Below are 26,200 nucleotides of genomic sequence, written 5' to 3'. Positions count from 1 at the left end.
AAGCCATGGCGTAAATAATATGGCTGTAATCACTTTTACAATTCTCTTATTCTTCTTCTTATTGTTTCTTTTCCCTCTCTTAAGTAAGGTGGTATAAGTATTGTTAGCATATACTTTGTACCAATAAGAAATTAAGGTCAAAACCTAGTAGATATATGACACGTGAAATCTTTGGAATCGGGAAAACCAATCAAAATTAAATCGGGCAAACATGGACATTTATTTATTTATTTTTACCAAAATCAAGCTGGATTTCCACAAAATCTTTGCAAACACAAACCCATATCGGTTTTTTCAACTATAAAATAGTAATCCATAAAAAAAGCCCAAAACACTTCAGAACAAAATTTCCATACTCCCATACCAAAAAAAAAAGAAAAAGAAACATGCCGAAATTAAAGAAAATAGAAACAATTCTTACGTTCATTCTTTGAGTGAATGAACATATTCACTCTTTATTGTGATTAACGCATAATACATAATAACTTTATAATTTTATAATCAAATCATTCATGTTGTATAACTAATATAAAGATTATCTCGGTAAAAAATCAATCAAATCTTCAGTTTTTTTTTATCAGATAAACAACTCAAATACTACAACTAGTCTTTCGTGAGTCAAACTCACAACCTCTCACTTATAAAGGGGAGACTAAAATTGAAGACTTTTTAGTTATTCATTTCTATGAAATACATGAACAGTCTTGACCAAAAGCCCCAAAATGAACTAAAGTTATCCCACTTACCCCAACAACAAATTTTTTTTCCCACTAACCCAATTTAAATTAAAATGACTATTCTGCCCACTTCCTAATTAAATAATTACTCTCCTCCCTTTGATCTCTCTCTTCTCTCTGTCTCTCTCCAGACTCTCCGCTTCTCTCTCTCTCTCTCTCTGTCTCTGCCATGGCAGATCTGGAACCGGAGGACGAAGCCCACCTCTTCTTCTTACCCTCCCCGCCCAACCCGACCCTTGGCCTCTGCGTATGCCAGCTCGTACCAGATCGAGCTCCTCGATGAGTTGTCGAAGCGGTGCAGCGTCGTCCATGACGGCTCTATTTGCCGCTACGGCGATTTGAGTTCGAGCTCCGCTGTGAAGACTCACCAAAATCTATGGCCTCTTGCTGGGGAAGCTCAGCCCCTTGGCACGGTTACTCTTGGTCTCGAATTTCATCAGCATCTGAAAATCCACACAATTTCAAAATCAACCAAAGCGGACTAAAATTCAACAATCCGATTACTACGATTCGTTTTAGATTTGGCAATGCGAAATGTCGATCGGTGAGGAGGAGGAGGTATGAGATTTGGTAATGTAGAGCAATCGGACGAATCGACACTGTAGTTGCTTTTGTAAAGTATTTTTTACCATAATTGTTTTATTGGCACTCATGGGTAATACAGCTTTTATTTGTAAATTCTAGTTGCCGAGTTTTTTTTTTTTTTTTTGTGTAAATGTGAGCAGAAGGCATGCATAGGACGAAAAAAAAAACGTTTTATTATCTTTTAATAGACGTCTATTGGGGGGCAATAGACGTCTACTGGAGGGCAATAGACATTTTGAATTGATGTAATCTCCTTGTTTTTTTCTATAATTAAAGTTTTATGTGTCTAAATTTAGGGAGATTAGTTTCTATTCTGGCCACTGAAAGTTCTATTGGGGCAATAGACATCTATTAAAGCGTGTATTGGGGGGTAATAGACATCTATTGAGGGGCAATAGACGTCTATTGGGGGGCAATACATGGCTGATAGTCGTCTATTGGGAGAGCAATACATGGTTAATATACGTCTATTGGGAGGCAATACATGGTTGATAGTCGTCTAATGCCCCTTTATTGGGGGCAATAGACGTCTATTGGGGGGCAATACATGGCTGATAGTCATCTATTGGGGGGCAATAGATGTCTATTAGGGGGCAATAGACGTCTATTGGGGGCAAAAAAACTTTCTGGTGGGTGGTAGCCGGTGATCGGAATCCGGCGGCAGGTGACCGGATTCCGGCGAAAATTGGCCGGAATCCGGCTGCCGGTGACCGGAATCTGGCTGTCGGTGATCAGACTCCGGCGAAGTCCCCTATGGTTTCTCTCTCTTCCATTCTCTCTCTCTCTCTCTCTAAGTAACAAAGGTGAGGGTAAAATGGTATTAAAAAAATAATAAAAACAAAAAAAAAATCTTAATGGGGTATTAGGGAAGACCTCCTTAGAGTGTTTTGGGTAAGAGGGAATTAAAAAAACTTAGTGGGGTAAGTGGGAAAAAAATCTCTAAAAATGGTGTAAATGGACAAAAACCCTTATTATAATAATAGTAAGTGTTGTTAGAACAATCCAAATTCAATTGGATAACAAAACGATTCACGATTCGGTTGATTTTTTTACAAAGATGATCTTTAAAGGCTAATCTAAGATATAGATCGTTCGATTATAAATTTATTAAGTAAAAGTATGTACGTTAATCGACAATGGGAGTGAATATGCTCGTTCACCCTAGGGGTGAACCTAAGAATTGTCCAGAAAATAGTACTACTGACTGGACTAATCGATCCTTCTTCATTCATCTCGATGACAATGGTGCTTCTCTCGCTGACGTAGATCCCATTCAGAAACTTCTTGATGTCCTTCTTCTTCACATGATACTTCTGGTTGATCAGCGCCGCCGACCTTGAAACCAACTCGATGTCATTCCCGTCCAAAACCAGCTCATCCTTCACCTTCTTCGATCGCTAGATCGTCACGCCGTCAAGCATCTAGACCTTCCCAAGGTTCTAAAAAACGCTAGGCGCTAGTCGGGCGGTGACGCAGGGACTAGCGCCTGGGCAGTTTTTTTTTTTAATTTTAAATTATTTTAATGACATATGATAATATAAATGACAATATTTAAAGTCTAAAAATTAATTATAAATATAAAAATAGTCAAAATATAGAATAAATTAGGGCTTATGACCGCCTAGCCCGCCTAGCACCACCGCCTAGCCCGCCTAGTAGCCCAGCGCCTAAGGGAAACGCCTAGGCCAAAATCGGAGCGGTTCCTTGCCGCGTAGGCCGATTTTTAGAACATTGGACCTTCCTAACTTACTTCTCGCCCAGAAGTTGTTGATCTAGATGTGTTGCTGGAACTGGGGATGGATGCGTTTATCAGAAAGTTAGAGTAGACGAACCTCATGTCCTTATCTAAGTTATCTCATAGCGGTAGCCCTTGGTGACGTCGGTGATGAGGTTGCTAACGTGGCTGAGGGAGGTGCAGATGGGGGCACTAGTCTTGCTGGTGTTGAACCAGGCCTCGATCTTGAGCTTCTTCTCACCGGTGGAGTCATCGGTGACTAGCTTGAAGTTGAGGTGAGCTTCCCGCAGGGACCTTCGACCTCGATGACCTTTGCCTTCACCTTGATGGTGACGCCATCTAGGATATCCCATGACCTTCGAGGCCAAAATCGTCTTCATTTTGAACTGTTTCGGCATCTCACACTCGCACTCAAAATTTGCAGGCCTTATACTCAAATTCCCAACTACAGTACTACAAATTTTATTTTATTTTTTAAGAAAAAGATTTCATTATTCTCTACAACATTGTATTGCCTTATGGCAAATTCCGATACCAACGGGTTGTTTCATAGTATTTTGACATATTGAAATTTCGGCCACATAATTAGTTCAATCCAACCCAGGAGCCTTAAATAAACCTCGGTTTTTTTTAACTTCTACTTGCATGGAAATTACCTCTAGATTTGAATGATAGAAATTCGATCTACAAATGATGATATGCATAGCTTGATAGCTAGATAGATCGATCGAATTGGAGAAAAAAATTAAGTACTATAATATTATTACCATGCACTTGAGGTGATCATACACTGTTACAGATTAAATTCAAAGTAGGCAGATGCAAAAACCACAAATTTGTATCTATAATATAGATCCCCTCTAGCACCCCATAATTTTTTTGGCATTAGCAGCTGGTTTCTCCGCCACCGTGCCATCATTCCCGGCCAGAGCTCTGTACTTGTCTTTCCTCGTGAACGTTGTGCACTCGTACGACAAGCTCGCCGCGATAGTCCTTTGTATATAGTTCGCCACATCATGGCTCGACTTGCCTGCTCCGCAAGTTAACTCGCTAGGCAACTTGTTCAAAAACGTTACTTCATAAGCAGGGCTAGGGTTCATGAAGAAGTAAAACGGGTCCATCCCCTTCCACCCCCTCGCGGTGGTTCCATGGAACATGCTCATCCGATTTGCCATCGCCACGGGGACGAGCTCGTCCGTGAGCTCGGCAAACAACGCAGAGAACCGCAGCAGAAAGGGTTCTCGGCATGTTGTGCCCTCGGGGCATATGACTAGGTCACCTTGTTCTAGAAGCTTCTTGATCATGTTGGCGTCGGCAACCCGGTCCCGGGTTAGCCGGACGGTTTTGATTGGCGAGATTATCTCTGAGAGACGCGAGAGAGAGTATGTGACTGCTGGGATCGGACGCCCGAGAGCGGTGGAGAGGAAAATGGGATCGAGTAGGGTTCGGTGTGAGCAAATGAAGAGAACTCCGGTTTGACCCGTTGACTTCTTAGCTGGAGGTGGTGGGGTGCCCTTGATATAAACCCTAACACCCAAAGCCCAAAAGGCATAGTACACGACCGGCATAGGAAGCAATGAACCGGCAGCAATACGTAAGCAAGCCAAAACGAAACCGACCGGAATCCAAAGAATGGTGAGCAAAGCCATCAACGGAGTTAGTTTCGAAGCGAGCCGGCCGTCGTGGAACACTATAGGCTTCGGTAATTTTTCGTGGCTCACCGGCTCAACTTCCGGCTTAGCCGGAACAACGTAGCTCTCTTTGCACAGCTTCATGAACGGAAAGTCAGTTTTTCGGTCACCGAGTCCGATATCCGGAGCGTCGGAAACAAACGCTTTTCTAAGCGCGTCGGCTTTGTTGTTTCCGACAAGAATCCCAGGGTTTAGGACAAAGCCGGTAGCTCTACCTCTGTACGTGGCAATCTCTGTCCCGAGAACCATGTCAGCGCCCAAAAACTCCTTCAAAAACCCCTCCACCATGATTCTCGGGTTGGCCGTCAAAACACAGCGTTTCCCGCACGACGAGAATACTCTCCATGATTGGGAGTGTAAGTCAGTGGAGTAGAATTTCGGCAGCACGGCGCGTGCCACGGACTCAATGTCCGCTACTTTCATGCCCGCGAAAGTCGCGAACACGAGTACACGTATGCCGGCGGACTCAGAGACGAAGTAGTAGAGGACGCCGGCAAGCGGTGAGGCCAAGAGCAGAAAAAGAAGCCTCAAAATGCCGCCAACTTCGAAAGCCACGAGGGCGAAGTACGGAAATGAGCTCCGTCCGCGGAGAAGAGTCCCGTCCATGTCCGCGACAACAGTGTGCTTTTCTCGTCCGATGGACGGGCATTTGTCGATGGTTGGGAAGGTAGGGAGGTGGTCTTTTCCCATGGAGGAAATTGAAACGGGGTAGGGCAGTGGGTTAACCATTGTTAATTAATTAGCACCTGGTTAACTGAGGATTAAGTAGTTGTGGCCAGTGGGTAGTTATATATAAGGATTAGTGGGGACTGCATGGAACAAGAGTCTTTTGGTTTATGAGACCAATGACAGTGGCGCCAAGATTTACGAAAAGAAATATGATATTGGTGACAAAAGCTTTGGAATCGCCGATGTCGATGCACCTAATACTTTTTTGTAAGGAAGTAATTAAGGAACAAGAAAGACAATATTGTCGTAGTAGTAGCTAGCCATGCAGGACTAATCTATCATGTTAATTAGCCGCCAATCATGAATTTTGCTTTTTTAGGCGTTAACGCGAGCTAGTGAAGTATCGAGCTAAGTCAGCTAACTATGAAAGAACTTAATTGGTTTGTATTTCCTTCTTTTTGCTCGGAAACTAATACATACATCTATTAATTGAATTGTCCGATCATGGTTGATATTCAGGATTACATATATGAATCGGTTAATTAGTCAATATTAAATCACTGTTAATTAGATTATAAAATGGTTTTAGCTACATGTTTGTAAGGTTAATTTTTAAAGAGTGACCTAAAAATGAATTTTCAGATGATATGATTAAATTATGTTGTATGTCCGAAAGAGTATTTAAATTTACTGAATTAACAGTTAACAATGATATATTCTTCATGATCTTTTCTCTATTTGCGTTTACTAGATCTAGATGCATGTGTGTATTGAAATTTAAGATGTTACAATTTGACAAGATCACGAACATCTTCTATACATTGTATGAGAATATGGAATACTGTAATTAACATCTTGTTTGATATTTGATTAATTAATGTTCGCTTTTAAAGTTAATTATCACATTAAATGCATGTGTTATAAAAAACACACATATGAAGCATATATATGGAAAACATGAAAAATGTAGGTAAAAGGGTACACGACTACGCGCCTAGCTGTAGGGACTAAGACGACTGGTTTAATGACTTATTTCACATGTTAATTGTTTGATATGTGATTAGTTTTGGTTTTTCAAATTCATAAATCTATCACATTAAATAAGTAATAAAAATCACTTATGAAGCATATGAAAAACATTAAAACGTAGGTCCCGTAAAAGTAATACGCGATAACGTGACTACATGCCTAACTCTAAGGACTAGGGCGATTGGCTTAATGACTTGTTTGATATGAGAATAAATAGAGTTCTTGTGGAACGTAGAGAGAGAGCTCCAACAAAACAGGGGAAAACTAGGGTTGGAGAGAGTAAAGGGATTTCTTCAGCCTGTCCACTGGCCCCCCACGTCGACCGTGGCTCTCTGCCTCATCAACGAGAGGCGGGTGTTGCCGGACGGGATCTTGGGATCGCAGGGGTCTTGCTCTTTGAGTCATTTCGCTGGTTCAGGTCGAGTATGGCTCTTCGCTTCTATCAGGCGGCGGTGTTGGTGTGGAAGACTGATGGTGGGCGATTGGCGTGGTGGAAGGAGCCAGAGGCCAGATCATGGCAGCGGTACGCCATGGATCATATGGCACTAACTTCTACTCTACGGTGTGTTGCTAGACAGAGGCGGCAGCTGTGGTGGATTTGGGCTATCAAGCTGGTGGGCATGGCGGCGGCAAGGTACGATAATTTTTTCACTGATTTCTCGGTGATAGAATTGGTGTGGCTTGCCGCATGGTATCATCGACTTGGGGTGCTCGAAGACATAGAATTGAGGTGGTGGCCTGCCGGGCGGGTACCTGATGACAAGGAAGAGGAGTACTGCCGAAACGTTTCTCTATTTTTGTTTAGAGTCTTGTTTTTGGTTAGGTTGATTAAAGTCTTGTTTTCAGTTAGGTTGTTTTGGTCAATAGTTGGTCCCTCCTCTATTGAGCGAGGGTTGAGTCAAATTGATGTGCCATGGAGGTGGTGTCTTTCCTGGGGATGAGTTGATTTATTTTCGGTTTTATCTTATGGTCAATGTGCTGACAAGGGATCCTTGCACGTGGTCTGGCTTCATTGGGATGTGGTGTGGAAGAGGGCGTTGGTTTTTATGGCGGTTGTCTATGAGGTGTTATCGATATTCTCGGGATTATCTGTAGCCTATGAGGTTGGGCGACATAGTTGGTTAGGGGTTGAGCTCTTTTGGCTCATGGAAGTCATTCTTGATGACGGACCGGTAACTAGTTTGGTTTTTAAGGAGGAGAGTGGGGAGTTCATATCCACCGCCGGTCATGCCCATATGCAATCTTTGGTTTTGTTCAATAAAGGTCTCTTATTCTCCACAAAAAAAAAAAAGATATGAGAATAAATGAAAATGTGACGTACTGTAATTATCGACTTGTTTGATAAGTGATTATTGTTCGTTTATCAAATTAGTAAATCTATCACATAAATTATATTTTATTTCTCTAAAAAACTATCACATTAAATGGGTAATAAAAATCACTTATGAAGCATATGGAAAACATGAAAACGTAGGTAAGAAAGAAGCACACAACTGCATGCCTAACTCTAGGGACTAGGGATGGCAATGGGGCGGTTTGAGGAATACCATCCCAATCCCCAGAGTCATTCTCTACCCCCATCCCCTCTCCAATCCCCAATAAAAATATATTGGAGATTCTCCGTCCCCATCCCCACTGGGGACTAAGCCTCCAAACCCGCCCCAAATCCCCCCAATAAGAATGTAAGAAATAAAATAATTTTTCTCACATTGCCTTTTTTAAAATCAAAATCTACAACAAATAAATTTAAAACATGATTAAATTCATAAATCATAATTCAATGAGTGCAAAAATCAAAATACCATTAAAGTAAAAGTGTAGCCATTAAAGTAAAGTAGTAAATATATATGTTTGAGATTTATATTATAAAAAATAAATTAAAATATATATAAGTTAAATATATGTATATATTATTGGGGCGGGTTTGGGGATGGGGATCACAATACCATCCCCGCCCCATCCCCAATCTTAGATAGCGGAGATTGGAGATCCCCATCCCCATTCCCCATTTGTCCCCAAATTCTCCCCCCATTAGGGGCGGGTATCCAATGGAGCTCCGCCCCGCTGGGGATTTTTGCCATCCCTACTAGGGACTAGGATTCTACTGAAATTGTGAAGTCTTTTTGCTCCACAAAACTTGGAGTGAAAAGTAGGATTTTTTCGTTGGTTTTCCCTCGTCTGGCGGCGCTGCAACGCTGACGAAGGCTTTTTGCCTCGTCAGAATATTGTAGTTGCAGCCGGATGGGATCTTGGAGGTTTCTAGTGGTGTAGGATGGTCGCAGGCGAGACTTTTGCTTTCTCTATTTCTGCTGCTGGGATAGTAACGGCGGTACATCTACATCGACTCATCGAGTGTGGTTGCGGGCTCATGCTTGGCTGGGTCTTCCTAGCCCAGATGCTTTGGGTTTTGACTCGGGTTGGAGGGTTTTTCGACGGTGGGGTGGCTAGTGGTGTCAATCTCTTGTGCCTTGGTGGTCTAGATTTGAACTGTGGACCTAGAATGTTGTATACAATGGTCTCCATGGGAGAGTGGTGGTGGAGAACTGGTGTTGTTGGTAGTAGAGGGATGGTACTAACGTTGTGTTGTTAGCAGTCTTCATGCTGGCAGTGGTGGAGGTTTGGTGGAAGGCTGGGAGGGGGGGAGACTGATCCTGAATAGTTGGTACGAGGAGGTCTTTTGCGGTTCATATCTGACGTGCGAGAGGTTGACGGCGTTCACACTACTCTGACGACGAAATCCAATCGTAGGCCTGTGTTGGTTTCTTGGCAAAAGAATATGGTTTGTGATTGTCTTATTTTGTTTGTTATTAGGTTTCAGTTTTTAGGTAGTTTGGTGTCAATAAGTCCCTACTATGAGTTTGGGTTGTTCCCTTATTCTCTTGAGCTAGGGTTGGGTCTAGTTGTTATGCCATGTAAATGGAGTCATTCCTGGCGATGATTTGTTTTAAGCTTGGTTTATTTTGGTTGTCAATTTGCTGACGAGCGATCCTTACACGTGGTCTGGTGCTTTTTGGACACGGTGTGGAAGAGGGTGCAGTCTTTTGTGCGGTTGACTAGAAGGTATTACCGGGAATCTCGGGATTATGTGAAATTTGTAGCCTGGGAAAGGGGCGTAATGTGGTTAGAGTTTGGGCCCTTTGGCTCGATGGTATTTGTAACCGCGGTTGTACTTGGGGTTTTGGACTTTTGGTCTATGTCCCCCCCAATGTATGTTTTCCGATTGATTAGTCGAAAGTTCTTTCTTTTCTAAAAAAAAAACTCTAGGGACTAAGAGGTTTGATTTACCGACTTTTTGATATGAGAATGTACGTGGAGTATTATAATTACCGATTTGTTTGACATGTGATTAGATTTTATTTTTGAAATTGATAAACCTATCACATTAAATGGGCAGTAAAAATCACTTATGAAGCATATAGATCGTCAGTAAGAAAGAAGTACACGACTACACGCCTAGCTATAGCCTATAGGGACTAGGGGGTTTGGTTTAAACAAATAGATTATCCTAAAGCATATTATAAGCAAAAATTTATGGGAACATCTTCGTTTAACCCGCGTTTTTCGTCGTGTTCTTCCATCGTCGTCGCATCAGTTACAAAGATGCTTGAATGTTGTTTCCGTCTGTATTGTTTTGCTCGGACCACCAGTGGCCCCTCATAATCCTCTATTTATGACTTTCAAATCTGCCATTGATAATATAGAGGAGAGAGCTCAGAATAACAGAACTTAAATATCATATGGAAAATGACATATAAATATAATCAAAATTTTACATTATATGTCATTTTCCATATAATGTAAAAATTTTGATTATACATATTTGGAGTGATATGGCAATTAATTAATCAATTTCAATTATTTTTCAGATACTATGTATGTATAATGTATCAGTATTATTCTTATCCATCCTATCAAGAATTAGAAGCTATCACCTTCACCACTGGATGCTTCATTTTGTATTGGATACATGAGGAATCAACACTTTTTATCTTTTATGTACTTTTAGTATCACATATACTCATTGTTTTAGTGATCATCTCATAAAATTAATCCAAATCGAAAACCGTTTGGTCCTCTCAAGAGGTTACAAACAATAGGAGGTATCTACACGAACTTTTTATTATTTCAACTTAGTTAGGTGACTAAATGACACCAGTTTCTTTCGGTTTTTTACTGAGACAATGAAGAAAATAAACGCTTCCAACTACAAACAGTGAGGGTGAAGCTGTATGTGGAACTCATTCTGCAGTTTGGAGCTGAATTTGGATTGTTTGGCTCAATGCAGTAAACAAGGATTCACCTGTCATTCTTATTCATTTCTTCATAGTTGGGTTGAGAATCATTATGCTCTTTTTTGTTTCTTAAGAACCAGGAAAAGGACACTGTGATTATTGATTAAAGATTTAAAGTATAACCATAAAGAAAAGCCTGGCTGCACAGGAATAAAGAAGCAAAAGAACCACCTGGAACAATTCAAGAAAAGCAGAATCCCACACCAATAAAGAGCTAAAGGGATACCAATGTGCCAGGGAGACAACATCACGGTTCATTTTTTCTGTGTTGTCCAGTTCAATATTTCCTTTTTCGAAAGTGCATTTCCAGGTAAAGCTTCAGACATTTTCCGGGCCAATATAGACTGCAGCATATGGTTACCACACAAAGGCAAAATCTGTAAAGTGCTTGAGAGGCCAGCCATTGTAATAATTGTATGAAGAAAATAAGATTCACTGAGGGCATGAAATAAGCACCAAAATTTGTCACAAGAATGATTGCCTACAACCTTTTGCTATCGGCTATCCCATCAAAGTTCATATCAGAAAAATTCAAAGTCTAAATATGGACCTGGTAACCGAGTTGTCTCTGTAGCTCCCTTCTCATTTTGAGGCGCTGCCGACTTGAATGACTGGTTTAAAAGGGCAAGATCAAGTGGTTTTGGGATTTCTGGAGGCTGCGTGCCACGAATGAGAGCCCAATTCACGCTGGCAAAGAAGGGATGCTGCTTAATCTCTGTAGCACCTCTTTTAAAGCCTAGTCTTTTTTTAGGGTTCTTTACAAGCAGGCCCTTGATCAAATCCTTGGCAGCAAAACTAATGTTGGATCCATCCGGGAACTTAAGCGACTGACCAACGACATTGAACAATGTCTCCCGATTTCCACTCCCTTTAAATGGTGTCCTCCCATGAAGTAGCTCATACAAGAAGATTCCGAAAGTCCACCAATCAACAGCACTGCCATGACCATCTCCCCTTATGATCTCAGGAGCTAAATATTCATGAGTTCCAACAAATGACATGGACCGTGCATTAGTTGGCTCAGCAATAAGTTCAGGCCTCGAATCTGAACTCCCCAAATTCGTTCGTTCAGTTTTCTCCTTGGTCGTTTTGGACCTTAGGAATCGAGGCGTAAAGCAAGAAGGTTGCAAGCAAGAGGGTTGAACACAAACCGGTAGTTTGCAGGCTGGAATTGGATCAATGCAAGATGGTTGAATGCAGTATGTAGGCATTGCACAAGATGGCTCGGTGCTGGACTGAACAAGAGTAGGACACACATTACATCTTAATGATAAATCAAAATCCGAAAGCATGATATGTCCATCCTCCCTCACTAGTACATTTTCGGGTTTCAAGTCCCTGTACACCACCCCCATCATGTGCAGATACTCAAGAGCAAGAAGCACTTCTGAAGCATAAAACCTGCAACAGACAAGACAACAAAGTCCCAGAGATCTAATTATACTTCTGAACATAAAATGCTGACTTGCTGACAGTCCATAAGGATAGTACTAATAGAAGTTTACACCAAAACCAACTGTAAATTCATCACCAGAACCATTAAAGGCTCTTGACTTGAATAGTTAACACCAATATTAACTGTACACAGCCACCAAATTCTTAACAGAAACCAGATTGTTCAGAAAGTGACAGAATTGCTGAACTTTAGGAACACCACCCATAAAAGTTTCAACCTTTAAAATGAAACTTCAAAAACCTTGAATGTAAGTAGATAGATTTTTCAGTGGTCCAATTAAAAACAGCTCATTTCTATTTTCTAGTATGACAAATTTATTCCCACAACAACAAAAAAATAAATATCATTCAATGTCAAGAATTGGCACCAACCTCGCAGCTAGTTCAGTAAAATGCTTCCCCGGCTGGCGCTGCCGGAGCGTATGAAGATCGCCGCCGCTGCAGAACTCCATTAACAAGCAAGAAAACTTGTCAGTCTCGAAATTCGAATAAAGGGTCGGAAGAAACGGGTGGTCCAGCAACCCCAATATGTCTCTCTCAGTCTGAGCTCTCATCAGCTTCTTCCTCCCAGCCAACATTCCCTTGTCCATTACTTTCATGGCGAAAACGCAACCAATCCCTCTCAACTCAGCCAAGTACACGCTCCCTATGTCCCCACACCCAAGCTTCTTCAGAAGCCTGAAATGGTTCAGACCCAACTCGCCGTCTTTGGCCTTCACGGATTGAATCGCGTCCCACCGCATGTCGTTCCCTTTGTGCGGCTTCGACGGGCAAATTCGCCGGAAACCGGCCCCGTCCGGGTCGGCTGCCATGGATTCCGGCCTTTTTTTGTGGCTCGCCACCTCCTCCGATTCCGCATTGTTGTTTTCCGGCGCATTAGTACTCTTCTTAGTTTCCACAGAGTCGTTGCTGACGTCGTTGGTGCTGCTGCTGACGCTGGCGGTGTTGTCGGAGCTGCTGCAGAGACTGAGACTAATGCTGAAGCTGTTTTTGAAGGTGAGATCTTGTAGGCTATTGCTGCTTACGACGACCGGTTCGCCGGCATTGGTTTCGGCTTTCTGGGCTGGTTTTTCCATGGTGGTTGAAAATGTTGATGAAGTGTTTCACCAAAGCAGTGAGGGAGGAAAAAAAAAAAATGATGGGGTTAAAACTTGGGGGTTGTTGGTGGTCAAAGGTTTGGGAGTTGGGCGACGGGGGTGTGTCCGAGGTGGTCAAAGCGAGAAGGGGGCGCGAAGGGAGCCGAGCATAGGGACCCAAAAATGAGAGGATAGCCCTGCCCCTGATGAATCAAAGGTATTCAAAATTTGAAATTGGGGAGTGAGTGAGAGACCCAATGAGGACTAGCAGTAGAACAGGGTTGGGTTGGGGCTTGAGTCCATTTTCTTACTCTCTGTCCCAGAAAATGTTACAGCTCGGAGACAAAACAAACAGAGAGAGGGAAAGAAAGAAAGAATCCCTATTAACGAGGACGACAAAAGCCTTTGAGATTTTTCTAATCAGCGAAAAACACATTATCACACTAGTGTATTTTAAAGTACTCCCGGCTGCGGAGTTTTAATACTGGCGACTAATAATGTAGAAGAGTCGCTCACCCAATACGATTAAGGCGTTACTATGGTGCAATGTAAAATCTGATAAATTTGGGTTGGTGGGCATTTCATATATGTGGAGCTTGACATTTTATTAGAATGAGTTGGATGCATTGGTTACCTTCATATTTGCTCAGATATGGTTGCACAGTGGTTTTGGTGAGAGCAATTGATGCAACGAGGATTCCTTTGGATATTCTCAGCCCTCTGAATCTGGCAGAAGAGAGGGGAAGGGGAAAATAAGGTAACCTACCCTGGGCTGTAATGACTTTTTCCATATATATGTTAGGCCAAAAGCAGGAAACTTTGATTTTATTAATTTTCTGAGACTAACCGCATGAACCACAATAAGCAAGTCATTTAATTTTTTTGATCTCTATTGTTATTAAAAATGGAAAGAAATACCAGCATTTGTTATAAAATATTATCTGGATTCTGGAAAGGAATAAACAAAACTAACAAATGCAAGGAAGTAAGAGCTCTGACCATGGAGACTGTGTTGAATTTTTTGATTACCACATTAATTGCCTCTGATTATCTGAAAATTTGTGTGGCCTCAATCATCAAAAAGGAAAATTGGTTTTTCTGGCACTAGTCTTGCATCATCATAAAGCTCCTGACTTTCTTTCTATAAAAGGATGGCCATAAAGTTGGGACTTAATTGTCACACAGAAAAACAAAAACAAAAAATAATAATTTGATTTCTTACTGATAATCACTTCCCACCTGATGATTTACATGTGCCCTGTTCGTGGTGACTTTCATTGTGATGATTCTCGTACTTATTAACAGATGTCATTTCCCAAATCAAATGACATTTCAATTCAGGTTAGTTGGTTCCATACTTTAAGAGATGGCAATGCTTAAAGATTGTCCACACCAAATCTTGAAGTGCAATTCAAGAAGAAGCACTATTTATTTTTACAAGTATAAATTTAAGATCTAAAAGATTGTTGGAATGCATCAAAATCATGAAGCTACCAGTGTTTGTTGCTTCTTTTCCTCTGTTTCTAACATGGAGTTCCATGTTATTTGGTAATGAACAAATTGATTGCCATTATATTGAAGTAGATTTCATTTTGAATGTTAAAATGTTCTTGAACTTTACTATTAAGCTATTATTGAATCCAAACACTACATATTGCAGGACATGAAGCAGCACGGACAGTTAAATTTAAAGTACACAACAAGTGCCCCTTCCCCATATGGCCTGCAACTGCTCCCAACAATGGTCAACCGGTGATAGCTGATGGGGGCTTCTCCCTCCCGGCTAGCCAGTCTAAGCTTATTACGGCCCCGGGGTCATGGAGCGGTCGGATTTGGGCCCGAACAGGATGCAACTTTGCCTCTAATAGGAGTCCTGCTTGTGAAACTGGAGACTGTGATGGAAGACTAGCATGCAATGGACTAATAGGCACGCCACCAGTGACATTGGTGCAAGTTGCGCTTCAAGCCGACAAAGGCAACCCAAATTCCTATGATGTGAGCGTGGTCGATGGATACAATCTTCCGGTTTCAGTCCTATCAAAGCCCGTAGCATCGAATTGTGCTATTAGTGGGTGCTTGAAAGACTTGAAAACTAGGTGTCCAGAAAAGCTTCAGGTTTTGAACAGCGCAAGGAAAGTAGTAGCTTGCAAAAGTGCCTGCTTGGCATTTAATAAGGACTCATATTGTTGCAGAAATCAGTATGGAACTCCAGATAAATGCAAGCCGAGTGAGTACTCCAAGATATTCAAAGATGCTTGTCCCTCTTATTATAGCTATGCTTATGATTCACCACCTCCATTGGTGAACTGCAAGGCCGATGAGTATTTGATTACCTTTTGTCCTTCAGGCTGGGGTGGTGAGCATGCTTCCATATAAACTAGGTTGCCTCATATATGGTAGACTTGAGTAAGGATAACAACGTATATGTTCTGTATTACTCGATATCTTATTATCTACCATATGTACCATTGTATCCTTAATGAAACTCAATAGTCAATACACCCTAGTTTGGTTCTCATCAAGATGATGATCAGGAAAGGTGCATATGGTACAAGTAGGGCTGTAAATGAATTGAGTTGTGTCAGATTCACATCATGTCAATATATCAAACTTGTTAAATTATGCAAACTCAAATTCAACTCATATTTCAGAGGTGATAAGTTAATAGTATAATTGATATTTCCGTATAGTTCTAACAATTGAAAAATCAATTGAAATGAGTATGACTCATTGTTTTGTAAAATGATTTAAAATTGAGGCCGATTTAGCAGTAAAAAGAAAAAAAATAAAGCGGCGGCCTAGATCTCGTTTAATTAAAAACCATGATTCAAATCAAGACCTGCAAAACTTGGAAATTGTTGATGATTGTATAGGTTTTTCAGAGAGTGAAATTTGCACTCTCCTTTTTAAAAACCACACGCCCTCTTAATATTTTAATAGTTTCTTTTGTTCTACTTATATTTCTTTCTGACATTGCCCTTACAACCATAACTTTTTGACTCCTTCCATCTCTCTTCTTCATCATTTTTGACAATGGTGGCTCTCCGACTCAAACACTGTTTAAATTCTCTTCTGGAACAAATGCCATTGAAAAAGAATATGACCTTACCTTTGTGATTGAGAATAGAAAAATCAAAACAGATCCAGACCGATGGAGATAAGCATTGATGAATTTGGGGTTTTTAATTATGCTATACCAAGGCCTGCATCCAAAACTTGACCTTCGAAGAGATTCAAATGGAAGTCGTACAAGAATGCTTGAGATACAATCTTTAGGGAGATAAGGGATGTGTTTCTTGGGGATGTTTTTTCTCTTCCTCTTTTTTCTTGCTCAATGATGTTTCCTCCACCAGCCTTAATAGGCATCCCTTGTTGCTTCTTATTGATTTTGCCATCAACATTTTCAGACTGAGAACCAACCACCGAACCCTCACAAACCCACATCTCATTCACCTCTTCTCCACTTCCTCCTCAGACCCATTCGACTCAACTGACCCAACTGAACCCAATCCCCAGTCCGACTCCTCCTTTCTCTCCAATTACTTCAGCGATGTCAAAGTTAGCCTAAGGCAACAGTCACAGTCATAGTAACAACACTTCAGACCCACTTCACACTCACAGCGACAACACAACAGACCCACTTCTCAGAACAACAACTGTTCTCTCTTCCGGCCTTCCAAGACTGCCTCCTTCGAGGAAATACGCAAAAACCTTGCAGAGTTTCGGCTTCGATCCATTGGGCCAAACCCTACTGAATCAAGCTCTGCACCTCTGCCAAAGAACCGAGCCTCTATTCCGGATCACCATCCTCTCCCGGATCGGAACGTAGAGGCGGGAGCACCAGCAGCGTTTGGCCGGGAGAGATCGAACTCGCTTTCCTCTGTTGTTCTTCTCTCTGCGCGTGAGACGCGTTCTAAAACTGCTTTATCAAACTAAATGAAAGCCACAAGCACTAAGCCATTTCGAATTGGGCTTTTCCAGTTCTTCTGCCATGATGGCTCTATTGGAGGATTATGAACAACTGTTCATAATTTTGGCCTTGTTGTTGAGTTCTTTTCTATCGAGTTGGACTGTTGGAGAGAGATTAGAGAGAAGGGAAAATTAAGTGATTGAGCAGGGATATTTTAGGAAGAGAAAAAAGCATTAGCCAACTAAAACTATTAAAATATTAAGAGGGTGTATGGTTTTCAAAAAGGGGAGTGCAAATTTCACTCCCTCTTTCTTAACTATCAAGTGTTTTCTTAAATATCGACTGACTCGCTTTTGTTGAAATGTCTTTCTTGTTTGGGTTAGAAAACAATCAAGAAATATTATCAAAGCAAGAGGGCTCAATTAAGACTCGAATATAGATTTGTTAAATCTATTTCCTATTATAATATGGATCAAAGCTTTTTCCTTAGGGGGTTCGGATCAAGGGACAGCTTTTTTTACACAAATTTTGACACACATTGTGAGCCATTAGATATTAAAATATTCATTGGTTCAGATTTATTGTTTGAATGATGTCAACATACAATAGGCTGACGTGACAAATGACATGGCATTACATTTTCTAATCTAAAATCAAACTTTTCTTCATTAAAAGAAAAAAAATTAAAATTTGAAAAATCAAAATCAACAAAAGCTAAAAAGAAATAAAAGACGAAGAAGAATAACAGAATAAGGAGTGTTCTATTCGATCAAAAGAAAATAAAATAGCAGAAGAACATGCCAAATGCCAAAAGGAACATCGATCTCTTCTCTAACTTCAAGCTCTCATCGTCCTTTCCAATTGCAAGCTCTCATCTCCATCCTCCCAATTGAGGCATGTTAGTTTGTTTTCATAAAAGAATGGTATCAATGCACTCTTTGTTTTCATATTGAATGGATTTGCTGTAGCTAGTTCAAATACGTGATGTATCCACAACAAGTGACAAGCACTTACTGACAACACATGGAAGGAGGAAAATCAGATCTATACTTCTACATATATGAACGTGAAATTATATGTTCTTCTGATCTTTTTTTTTTTTTTTTTTTTTTTGATGAAGGGGTTTGGAACCCAGCCTAACTGGGAGGCTCAGCCCCACGCCCGGATTTAATTAAAGAAAAAGAGAAAAATTACAAAAGGGGAAAGGGGGACTAGACCAAAACCTCTCCCACAAAAAGAAAACAAAAGAGAAAAATCCAACCAAATCAACGATAATGGAGGACTCCTAAGGCATCATTACGAAGCTTAGAAAAAATCTCCATTGGAGGCGTAGGGAGCCAGCAAAGAGAAGGAAAGGCCAATCCCAAATTCGCCAAGCAATCTGCCACTGAATTGCCTTCCCTATGAATATGACTGCAATAAAATTGCATCGAATTAAGGCGAGCTAAGCAATTGTGCCAATGAACACGCAGAGGCCAAGGGGGCTTGTAGGTAGAAGACCTCAACCCTTCAATCACACCCATAGAATCACACTCTAACCAGAGAGTATGCCAACCAAACTGATAAGCAAACTCCACTCCAATAATCACTGCCATTAACTCCGAATAAAAAGCATTCTGGAAACCCAAGTTCTGACAGTAGCCTCCAATATAACGCCCACCAGAAATTCTAAATATGCCACCACATGCCGCCGCCCCAGGATTCCCTTTAGCAAGGCCATCAGTGTTGAGCTTAATCCAGGAATGAGTCGGAGAAAGCCACCTAACCATACGAGGGATGCGCACCTGTTGAATAATGGGCTGAACTCCAAATTCCTTAAGAATATTTACATCCAGTAATCCTTTCGAACTACCTGGAAAGTAGGGTGCCGCAAAACGAACCCAAGATTTAATTGAACAAAGAACACGCCAGAGAGAGGGCTGCTTATTATCAAAGACCAGCTTGTTCCGCACCTTCCAAATCTGCATCAGAGTAAAAAGACCCGTTGCTAACCAAACATTAGCTAATTGAGAAGAGAATCTCTTACCAATAAAAGCATTCCAGAAGTCGTTAAGAGACCCTTGAGAAGGCAATGAAGTGCCAAAACAACAAGCTAACCACTGCCAAATATGTTGAGCAAATGAGCAATTGAAGAAGAGATGCACTGAATCTTCCACACACCCCAAAGAGCATAAGGGACATTTCGAAACAAGGGTAACCCCATGACGCTGGAGCTGCAAATCAGTGGGTAACCTATCATAGAAAATCCTCCAAGCTAATAAGGAATACCGGGGAGGAATAAAAGAAATCCAAATGCTAGTAGCCCAACTTTTTTTATTGAACTTCTGACGAACCAACTCATAACCATCAGAGAAAGAAGGGACCCCAGAACTGGAGTGTTCCCAAATGAGACAATCACTTTCAGCTTGGAGGGGGAGAGTAATGTTGTGGATCTTTTGTGCAATATGTGGATACAGAGAGTAAAACCGAGCTGGCAAGGACCATTGCTGGTTAGCAATAAAGTCAGAGACAAGAGCATGCAGTTGTGGAGAAAGTGAAACACGTTGCAACTCCTCTAAGATTGGAACATCCAACCATTTATCCGACCAGAAATTCACCATAGAACCATTGCCAATAAGCCATCTGGAGTTCTGATATATTAAAGGGAGAGAAACTTTCAAACCATGCCAGATTGAAGAAGTAAAAAACTTTAATCTCATAAACCGCGAAACGAAAAAGCGGCGCCGAGCAAAGAGACCCCAGGGAGAGGCTGAGGTGAGAGTTCCCCAGCTAAACCGAAGAAGCGCTGCTTGGTTAAGAGCCTTAGGGTCCCGTAAGCCGAGCCCCCCCCCTCAATCTTAGGAGTACAAACCTGACTCCAAGATACAGTAACCATCTTTCGTATCGCCAGGTCTCCAGACCAGATAAAATTCCGAGCACAGACAGCCAAATGCTTTATAAGAGAGGAAGGCCAAATGTACACTGTGAAAGTATGAAGAAGCATGCTTTGAAACACTGATTGAACAAGTTGTACCCTGCCTGCCATAGATAAAAGCTTTCCTTTCATTTATTAATTTATTTGCTATTTTAATGAGTCTACTAGATTCATTACAATGCACTATGTGTTGCTAGCTAGCTAGCTAAGCTTTTGAAGGTGATTGGTATGATTTGGTTCAATATTCCCGGCGACACCGTATATTGATCAATCCCTCTTCTTCCTATTATCACCATATGTTTCTCGCTAGCTAAACCTCTCGAAATATTGAACTTTTCAGTGTTATATATCTGTCTTAGCTCAACTTTGTTTAGTCTAAGGAGGCCCATCAGTTTCTTAGCCTTGTTGATTGGTTTCCTTCTCAATTTCTTGTGCCCAGTTTAGTACTTCAAGTCTTTAACTCTTGTTCATTTAATTCCAAAAATCAAAACCTGATACACAAGTATATGCAAGTTCATATCAAACATACTTTTGTGATGTTTTTTGGTTAATCATTCATTTCATTAATAAAGCATATGATTTGTGTGTTTAAGAGTCTCATAATCCAACTATGTGACAAACAATCGTACCCAGACATGAACTACAAGCTCACAGCCTTCTTATGCTATTTTTTCTTTTTTTCTTTTGATCGAATAGAACACTCATTATTCTGTTATTCTTCTTCCTCTTTTATTTCTTTGTAGTTTTTGTTGATTTTGATTTTTCAAATTTTAATTTCAGTTTTTCTTTTAATGAAAAAAAGTTCAATTTTAGATTAAAAAATGTAATGCCATGTCATTTGCCATGTTAGCCTGTTGTATGTTGACATCGTTCAAACAATAAATCTGAACCATTGAATATTTTAAAATCTAATGGCTTACAAGGTGTGTCAAAATTTGTGTAAAAAAAAATGTCCCTTGATCCAGACCCTTTCCTTAGAGTTTTTCTATTGGAACCTCCAAATTTACTCACTTGATCTCTATGCTTTTTACACCTCTTATCAAATTTGCAAATACTAAATTCACTCATTAATCCTCACTAAACTTTCTCAAATAACCTCACTCATATAATTTGCAAACAAATTATTATTTTTAAAATAAAAAATTTAGTCATTTCAATGATTTAATCACTCAAGATTAGCAAGTGAGGGCTAGTTGAATGATTTCTTTTCCGTAAGAGGCGAGATTTTTTCATTCTTGTATGAGCTCGCTTAAATGTGAGCGTCCCAATGATCTTTAAAGGTTTGCTTTAGCTTAGGTAGGCTACTCCGGATTTTCTTGCTGGATTTTTTATGTAAGTTTTGGTAGACTTCAGCCATTTTGCTGTTGATCTAATGAATTCAACTTCTATTTCAAAAAAAAAAAAATTTTAATCACTCAATAAATCTTAACTAAATATACATTAATTTCTTAATCAAACTTGAGTTTCAAAAATTAATGTCTAATAAAAAGAAAATGCCATGAACTATTATTATTTTTATTTTATTTTTTTCTTTCTATTTTAGCAGTGCCAAAAAAAAAATCATTTGTTTTTATTCTAAAAAAAACATTCGTTTTTAATGTTTATTTTTTTTCCTATATTTTTTGCACCACATGATTAATTATTTAAATATTATTATTATTATTTTTTTTTTTGTTTTTTTTTTTTGCAAATATAATGGATTGACTTAGATTTTAGGTCATAAATCATAAGAGGATTTATTTTGCTTTCCCTCACAAATATGCGTTCAACATATATATCATACATTTTTAGATCACATGATCTTTTTTTCGATGAAAATAGGTCAGCCCATTATATATATTCAGTAAGCAGTACAAAAACGAAACACCCATATGGGGTCGACAAAAAGAATCGTTCCTTAGGAAACCCTAAACATCTATTCTATGACAAAAACAAGCCCCAGGCCACCCCGAGTACACCCACCTTTTAAGGAAAATAACACACCTTTATTTCAAACAAAGATCAACATCCTCTGAAGCAAATAGTAAAATGAACCCTCAGAGAATGTGAACTTTTCGACCTATTAAAAAACTAAAAGTTAGGAATGGAAGATGATAAGTCACCTTCCATCCCTTCTAAAATTAAACATGCCCAGTAGGCCCACCAAGCCCAGGAATAAGAAATAACCCAGACTCGACCCAAATCCAACTGAGCCCAGATCCACCAAGAGGTCCTAGGTCAAGCCGTAATAGCTCCACCTCTGATGCTGCCAACGACCTGCCGCAGCCAACATCGGCACTGCCTCCATCGTCACAAAAACCATCGGTAACCATACCACCGTCACCACTTCAGGAGCAGGTGTGCAGAACCAGTGACCTACTGCAACCAAACCCAATGATACCAGACGAAAGGGAGATCGCTCCTATCCTCCCCACAGGAGAAGCTCTGATCTGAGGCCTAACCAGCTCGAAACCAGTCTCTCGACCTCCATAATAGCCATCGAACAGTCTGATCCTAGCCCGACTATCATTGCCATTAGTCCAGCCACCACTACCAGGCATTGAAACCCTCACTCTCGTCTCAATTGAACTTTGATCCATATTTCGATCGGCCGCATATTTAACCCTACCATCACCGACAACAACAACAAGGAGAAAAAGGCAAAAGCCTATGTTCAGGGAATAATGGTGAGCAAACCCACCATCACCATTGTAGAGTAGACGAGAGAGAGGAGCAAAGAACCCCTGCCCTGTCGCATGAGCAGAGGTGCCACCAGACGAACCCGGCCGCCGCGGAGACACATCTCTTGAGAGCATCGCTCTCTTTCCCCAACCCTCCTTTTTTTGTGGTGAAATTTTACCAATGCATTTAGGTCACATGATTTTAATCATATTTTTAATTCTTATTAAATATATATGAATGGTTTAGTGAGTATATAGTGAAATTGGAAAATGAAAATAGATAAGGAAAATAATAAGGAATACAATCTAATATTATTGAATTAGAAAGTTTACATAAAATAAATATAATATTTTTTTGGTATAATTATTGTCCTTAATAGTCATTTTATAGTAGATTATATATTTCATTTAATAATTGATAATAGAGTGAGGTCTCGTGAGCAGATTTGGAGGTCTCAATAGAAATTCTCTTTTCCTTTTGGATTAAGAAAGTTTTCCTATCCTTTCAAAAAAAGAAAAAAAAGTTTTTCTATATGTTTTGAAAATATTATTCCTAGTCTTATTACAATTCCTCTAGTATTTTGGAAAGAAATAACAAACCCTATATATGGAGGCCTTTAGTCATCAAATTATTCTCAACACACTTTGATATAAAATTTCAGTCAAATTGTTATTTGTTATAGCTGAGTTTAGGCAACATGAGTTCTTCAAACAATTCACAATTGATGCCAGCAAGCAGACATCTTCAACAACCCCATAAGACAAAGGATCTAGAATGACTCCGCCTGAGCAAGTTCCGTGCCCACCAGCGCCAACACGACCACCTCCTACAAGTGGGCATAATCCCACTCAATTTGAACACGAAATGGTGAAAAATTGTTCAACAAAAGGGAAATTGTTCAAGTAGTTAAAAATTAACCCCTAAAAACACTTCAGTCCCTGGCCTTTTAATTTCACACGTTTAGTCCTTGTACTTCAAAATTTCGAATCAATAGGTCCTTGCCGTTACTCTCTGTCCAAATATTTTGTTAAATCGCTGACGTGACAGTCTCTTTGCGATAAAATGACTATTATACCCTCACATCATTTTTTTAATTAATTAAATTTTTTTTCTTTATAATTTATTTATTATTATTATTTTTTTACGGTTGACATTATAGCACCCTCTTCCTTCTTTTCCTCGTCTCTCTCTTCCTCCATCACTCGTCACCATGCCGCCGAGCCGAAATCTCTTACCAAACCCTTCTCTCAATCACCACAGTCCCCTTCTTTTCCTCCTCTCTCTCTTCCTCCATCACTCGTCACCATGCTCCACTCCTACTCCTCCGTCGTCGGAATCTTAACTTCAAATTGCTCTGCATTTCCAAGCCCAGATGCAAATTTCCCATGGATTCGGCGGCAAAGCCATCGTCTGGGTCGTCGACGCCTCACCTACCTAGAGACCCAGAGCCACTAAACCAACCCGACCCGACTCACCCGCTGGTGCACCCATCACAACCCAACCCCTTCGCCGATCCCATCAATTCGCGCAGCTCCGACGACGACTTCTTCTTAGATGCCGCCTTCGATTCCCATGGTGACGTCAGCTGCTTCGATTTGTAGATCGAGATGGAGAGGTTGGGGCGCTTGGAGGCTAGGGTTTCTGATTTGGGGTTTGGTGAGGTTGAAACAGGCGTTGAGGGAGTGGGAGTGGGAGCAGGCGGCGTCGTGGTTTGCGGTGGTCTGAGCGGCGGCGGCAGCGTCGTGGTTGATGATGAGAGGGACGGCGGAGAATTGGTGGGGGAAGTTGGTGAGCTTGATTTTGCAGAAGCAGGGAGAGGAGGTTTTGAGTTTTTTTTTTTTTTTGGGGGGGGAGAGAGAGAGAGAGAGAGATTGCTGGCCATGAGGCTCGAGCCAGGGGAGGGCGAGCACCGCCTAGGGCTGAGCGACGGTGATGGCGCCGCAGAAGAGGAACCCAACTTGGGGTAATTTTTGTTGTAGAGAATAGTGTGTGTGTGTGTGAGAGAGAGAGAGAGAGAGAGAGAGAGAGAGAGAGAGAGAGAGAGAGAGAGAGAGAGAGAGAGAGAGAGAGAGAGAGAGAGAGAGAGAGAGAGAGACCCTTGGTGAAGATCGGGAAGAAGAGAGAGAAATTTGCCTATTTCCCCAAAAAAAGAAGAGGAGATAAACAAAAGGAAATAATTAATTAATTAATTTAAAAAAATGATGTGAGGGTATAATAGTCATTTTATCGCAGAGAGACTGCCACGTCAGCGCTTTAACGGAATATTTGGACGGAGAGTAACGGCAAGGACCTATTGCTTTGAAATTTTAAAGTACAAGAACTAAACGTGTGAAATTAAAAGGCCAGGGGCTGAAGTGTTTTTAGGGCAAAAGTTCAAGGACTAAACAGTATTTAGTCCTATTTTTTATTAGAAATTTGATGTTAGATTCCGTCAAAGAATCTTTGCATTATCTTTCGTTGATGTTTCTACTATTAAACTTCCAAGTTTTCATGATTAATGTGTGTTATAAAAATTAACCAGGTTTTATTTGATTTTCAACATCCAATGTATACCTATCCTGCACCTCATTTAGGGCATCTCCAACAATAGAGTCAAAAGCCAAAATGACTAAGGGGCTTTTTTTTCACCATCTCTAACCCAAATCAAAAGGGTGCCAAAATGGCTTTTGAGTCGTACCTTGAGTCATAATAACTAAGGAATGAAGGTAGAAAGCCAAAATGGCTTAGGGGAAGAAGGTTGGGCCCCACATTCCACTATTCAAAATGAGCGGCTCTGATTCACTCCTCATGAATTCGATTCAAAATGGAAGGCCAAGATTAATTGATACCAAAAATTAAAAAAATAAATATATAATTACTTAATTTTTAATCTGACAGTCAGAAAAATGCGATGAATTAAATTCAACGGCTAATAATAAAGTAATGTAGTTTTAAACAAGAAAAACTTGAAAAAATAAAATAAAAATTTCTAAAAAAAATTTTAAACAACTATATATTATATAAGTTTATTATCTAAAATAATTAAATTGTAGTTGAATAATTATTTAAAATAATTAAAATTATGAAATGGCTATTACTTTTGACTAAAGAGGGTTGGAGATGCAAAATATGAGTGAATAGTAATGACACTAGGGGTGTCAAATTTTCCAAATGACTTTGATTTTTGATTAAAGGGTTAGAGATGCCCTTAGAGCAACTCCACCTGTAGTCAAGAAAAGTCGAGGCGTCGACCAGTCAAGTTACTGTTCACTGCCACTGGACATGGGTTTCCACCTGTTTTTTTCTTGACCGGTCAAGACTGTTCACTGTTTATCCAGTTTTTGCCGGTCTTTTTTTTACTGTTCACGTACTGTGCACTTTTACTGTTTATTGACTTTTTATTTTCAAATTTTAGGATTAAAATATATTTGATGTATAGATTATAACAATGGAGATTTATGGATAAT

General features: G+C 40.3%; 3 protein-coding genes and 1 pseudogene across 3 annotated transcripts; 1 reads left to right on the top strand and 3 right to left on the bottom strand.

Annotated features, from left to right (window-relative positions):
* Nucleotides 1-1,111: 1,111 nt before the first annotated feature.
* On the bottom strand, nucleotides 1,112-3,437 carry LOC112185237 (annotated as a pseudogene).
* Nucleotides 3,438-3,917: 480 nt separating this feature from the next.
* LOC112189808 (glycerol-3-phosphate acyltransferase RAM2) lies at nucleotides 3,918-5,477 on the bottom strand. Its single transcript, XM_024329168.2, has one exon. It carries the CDS (start codon nucleotides 5,475-5,477, stop codon nucleotides 3,918-3,920), a length of 1,560 nt encoding a protein of 519 aa, XP_024184936.1.
* Nucleotides 5,478-10,615: 5,138 nt separating this feature from the next.
* LOC112188937 (serine/threonine-protein kinase D6PK) lies at nucleotides 10,616-14,244 on the bottom strand. The gene is made up of 2 exons (XM_024328180.2): nucleotides 12,566-14,244; nucleotides 10,616-12,139 (listed from the first exon to the last, which is right to left on the bottom strand). The coding sequence occupies exons 1-2, from the start codon at nucleotides 13,267-13,269 to the stop codon at nucleotides 11,260-11,262; spliced, it is 1,584 nt and encodes a 527-aa protein (XP_024183948.1). The 5' UTR covers nucleotides 13,270-14,244; the 3' UTR covers nucleotides 10,616-11,259.
* A 443-nt stretch (nucleotides 14,245-14,687) lies between these two features.
* Nucleotides 14,688-15,802, top strand: LOC112188303 (thaumatin-like protein). The gene is made up of 2 exons (XM_024327402.2): nucleotides 14,688-14,817; nucleotides 14,930-15,802. Exons 1-2 carry the CDS (start codon nucleotides 14,754-14,756, stop codon nucleotides 15,643-15,645), a joined length of 780 nt encoding a protein of 259 aa, XP_024183170.1. The 5' UTR covers nucleotides 14,688-14,753; the 3' UTR covers nucleotides 15,646-15,802.
* Nucleotides 15,803-26,200: the final 10,398 nt, after the last annotated feature.

The sequence above is a fragment of the Rosa chinensis genome, chromosome 2 (genome assembly GCF_002994745.2).
Source record: "Rosa chinensis cultivar Old Blush chromosome 2, RchiOBHm-V2, whole genome shotgun sequence".
In the NCBI taxonomy this organism is placed as follows: Eukaryota; Viridiplantae; Streptophyta; class Magnoliopsida; order Rosales; family Rosaceae; genus Rosa; species Rosa chinensis.
This window is presented reverse-complemented; position numbering and strand designations above follow the sequence as displayed.

Coding starts and splice junctions, on each gene's coding strand:
- LOC112189808 (XM_024329168.2), bottom strand. CDS start 5,477: ATGGTTAACCCACTGCCCTACCCCGTTTCAATTTCCTCCATGGGAAAA.
- LOC112188937 (XM_024328180.2), bottom strand. CDS start 13,269: ATGGAAAAACCAGCCCAGAAAGCCGAAACCAATGCCGGCGAACCGGTC. Junction 12,140..12,565: donor TTTACTGAACTAGCTGCGAG/GTTGGTGCCAAT, acceptor TGTCTGTTGCAG/GTTTTATGCTTCAGAAGTGC.
- LOC112188303 (XM_024327402.2), top strand. CDS start 14,754: ATGAAGCTACCAGTGTTTGTTGCTTCTTTTCCTCTGTTTCTAACATGG. Junction 14,818..14,929: donor ATGGAGTTCCATGTTATTTG/GTAATGAACAAA, acceptor TACATATTGCAG/GACATGAAGCAGCACGGACA.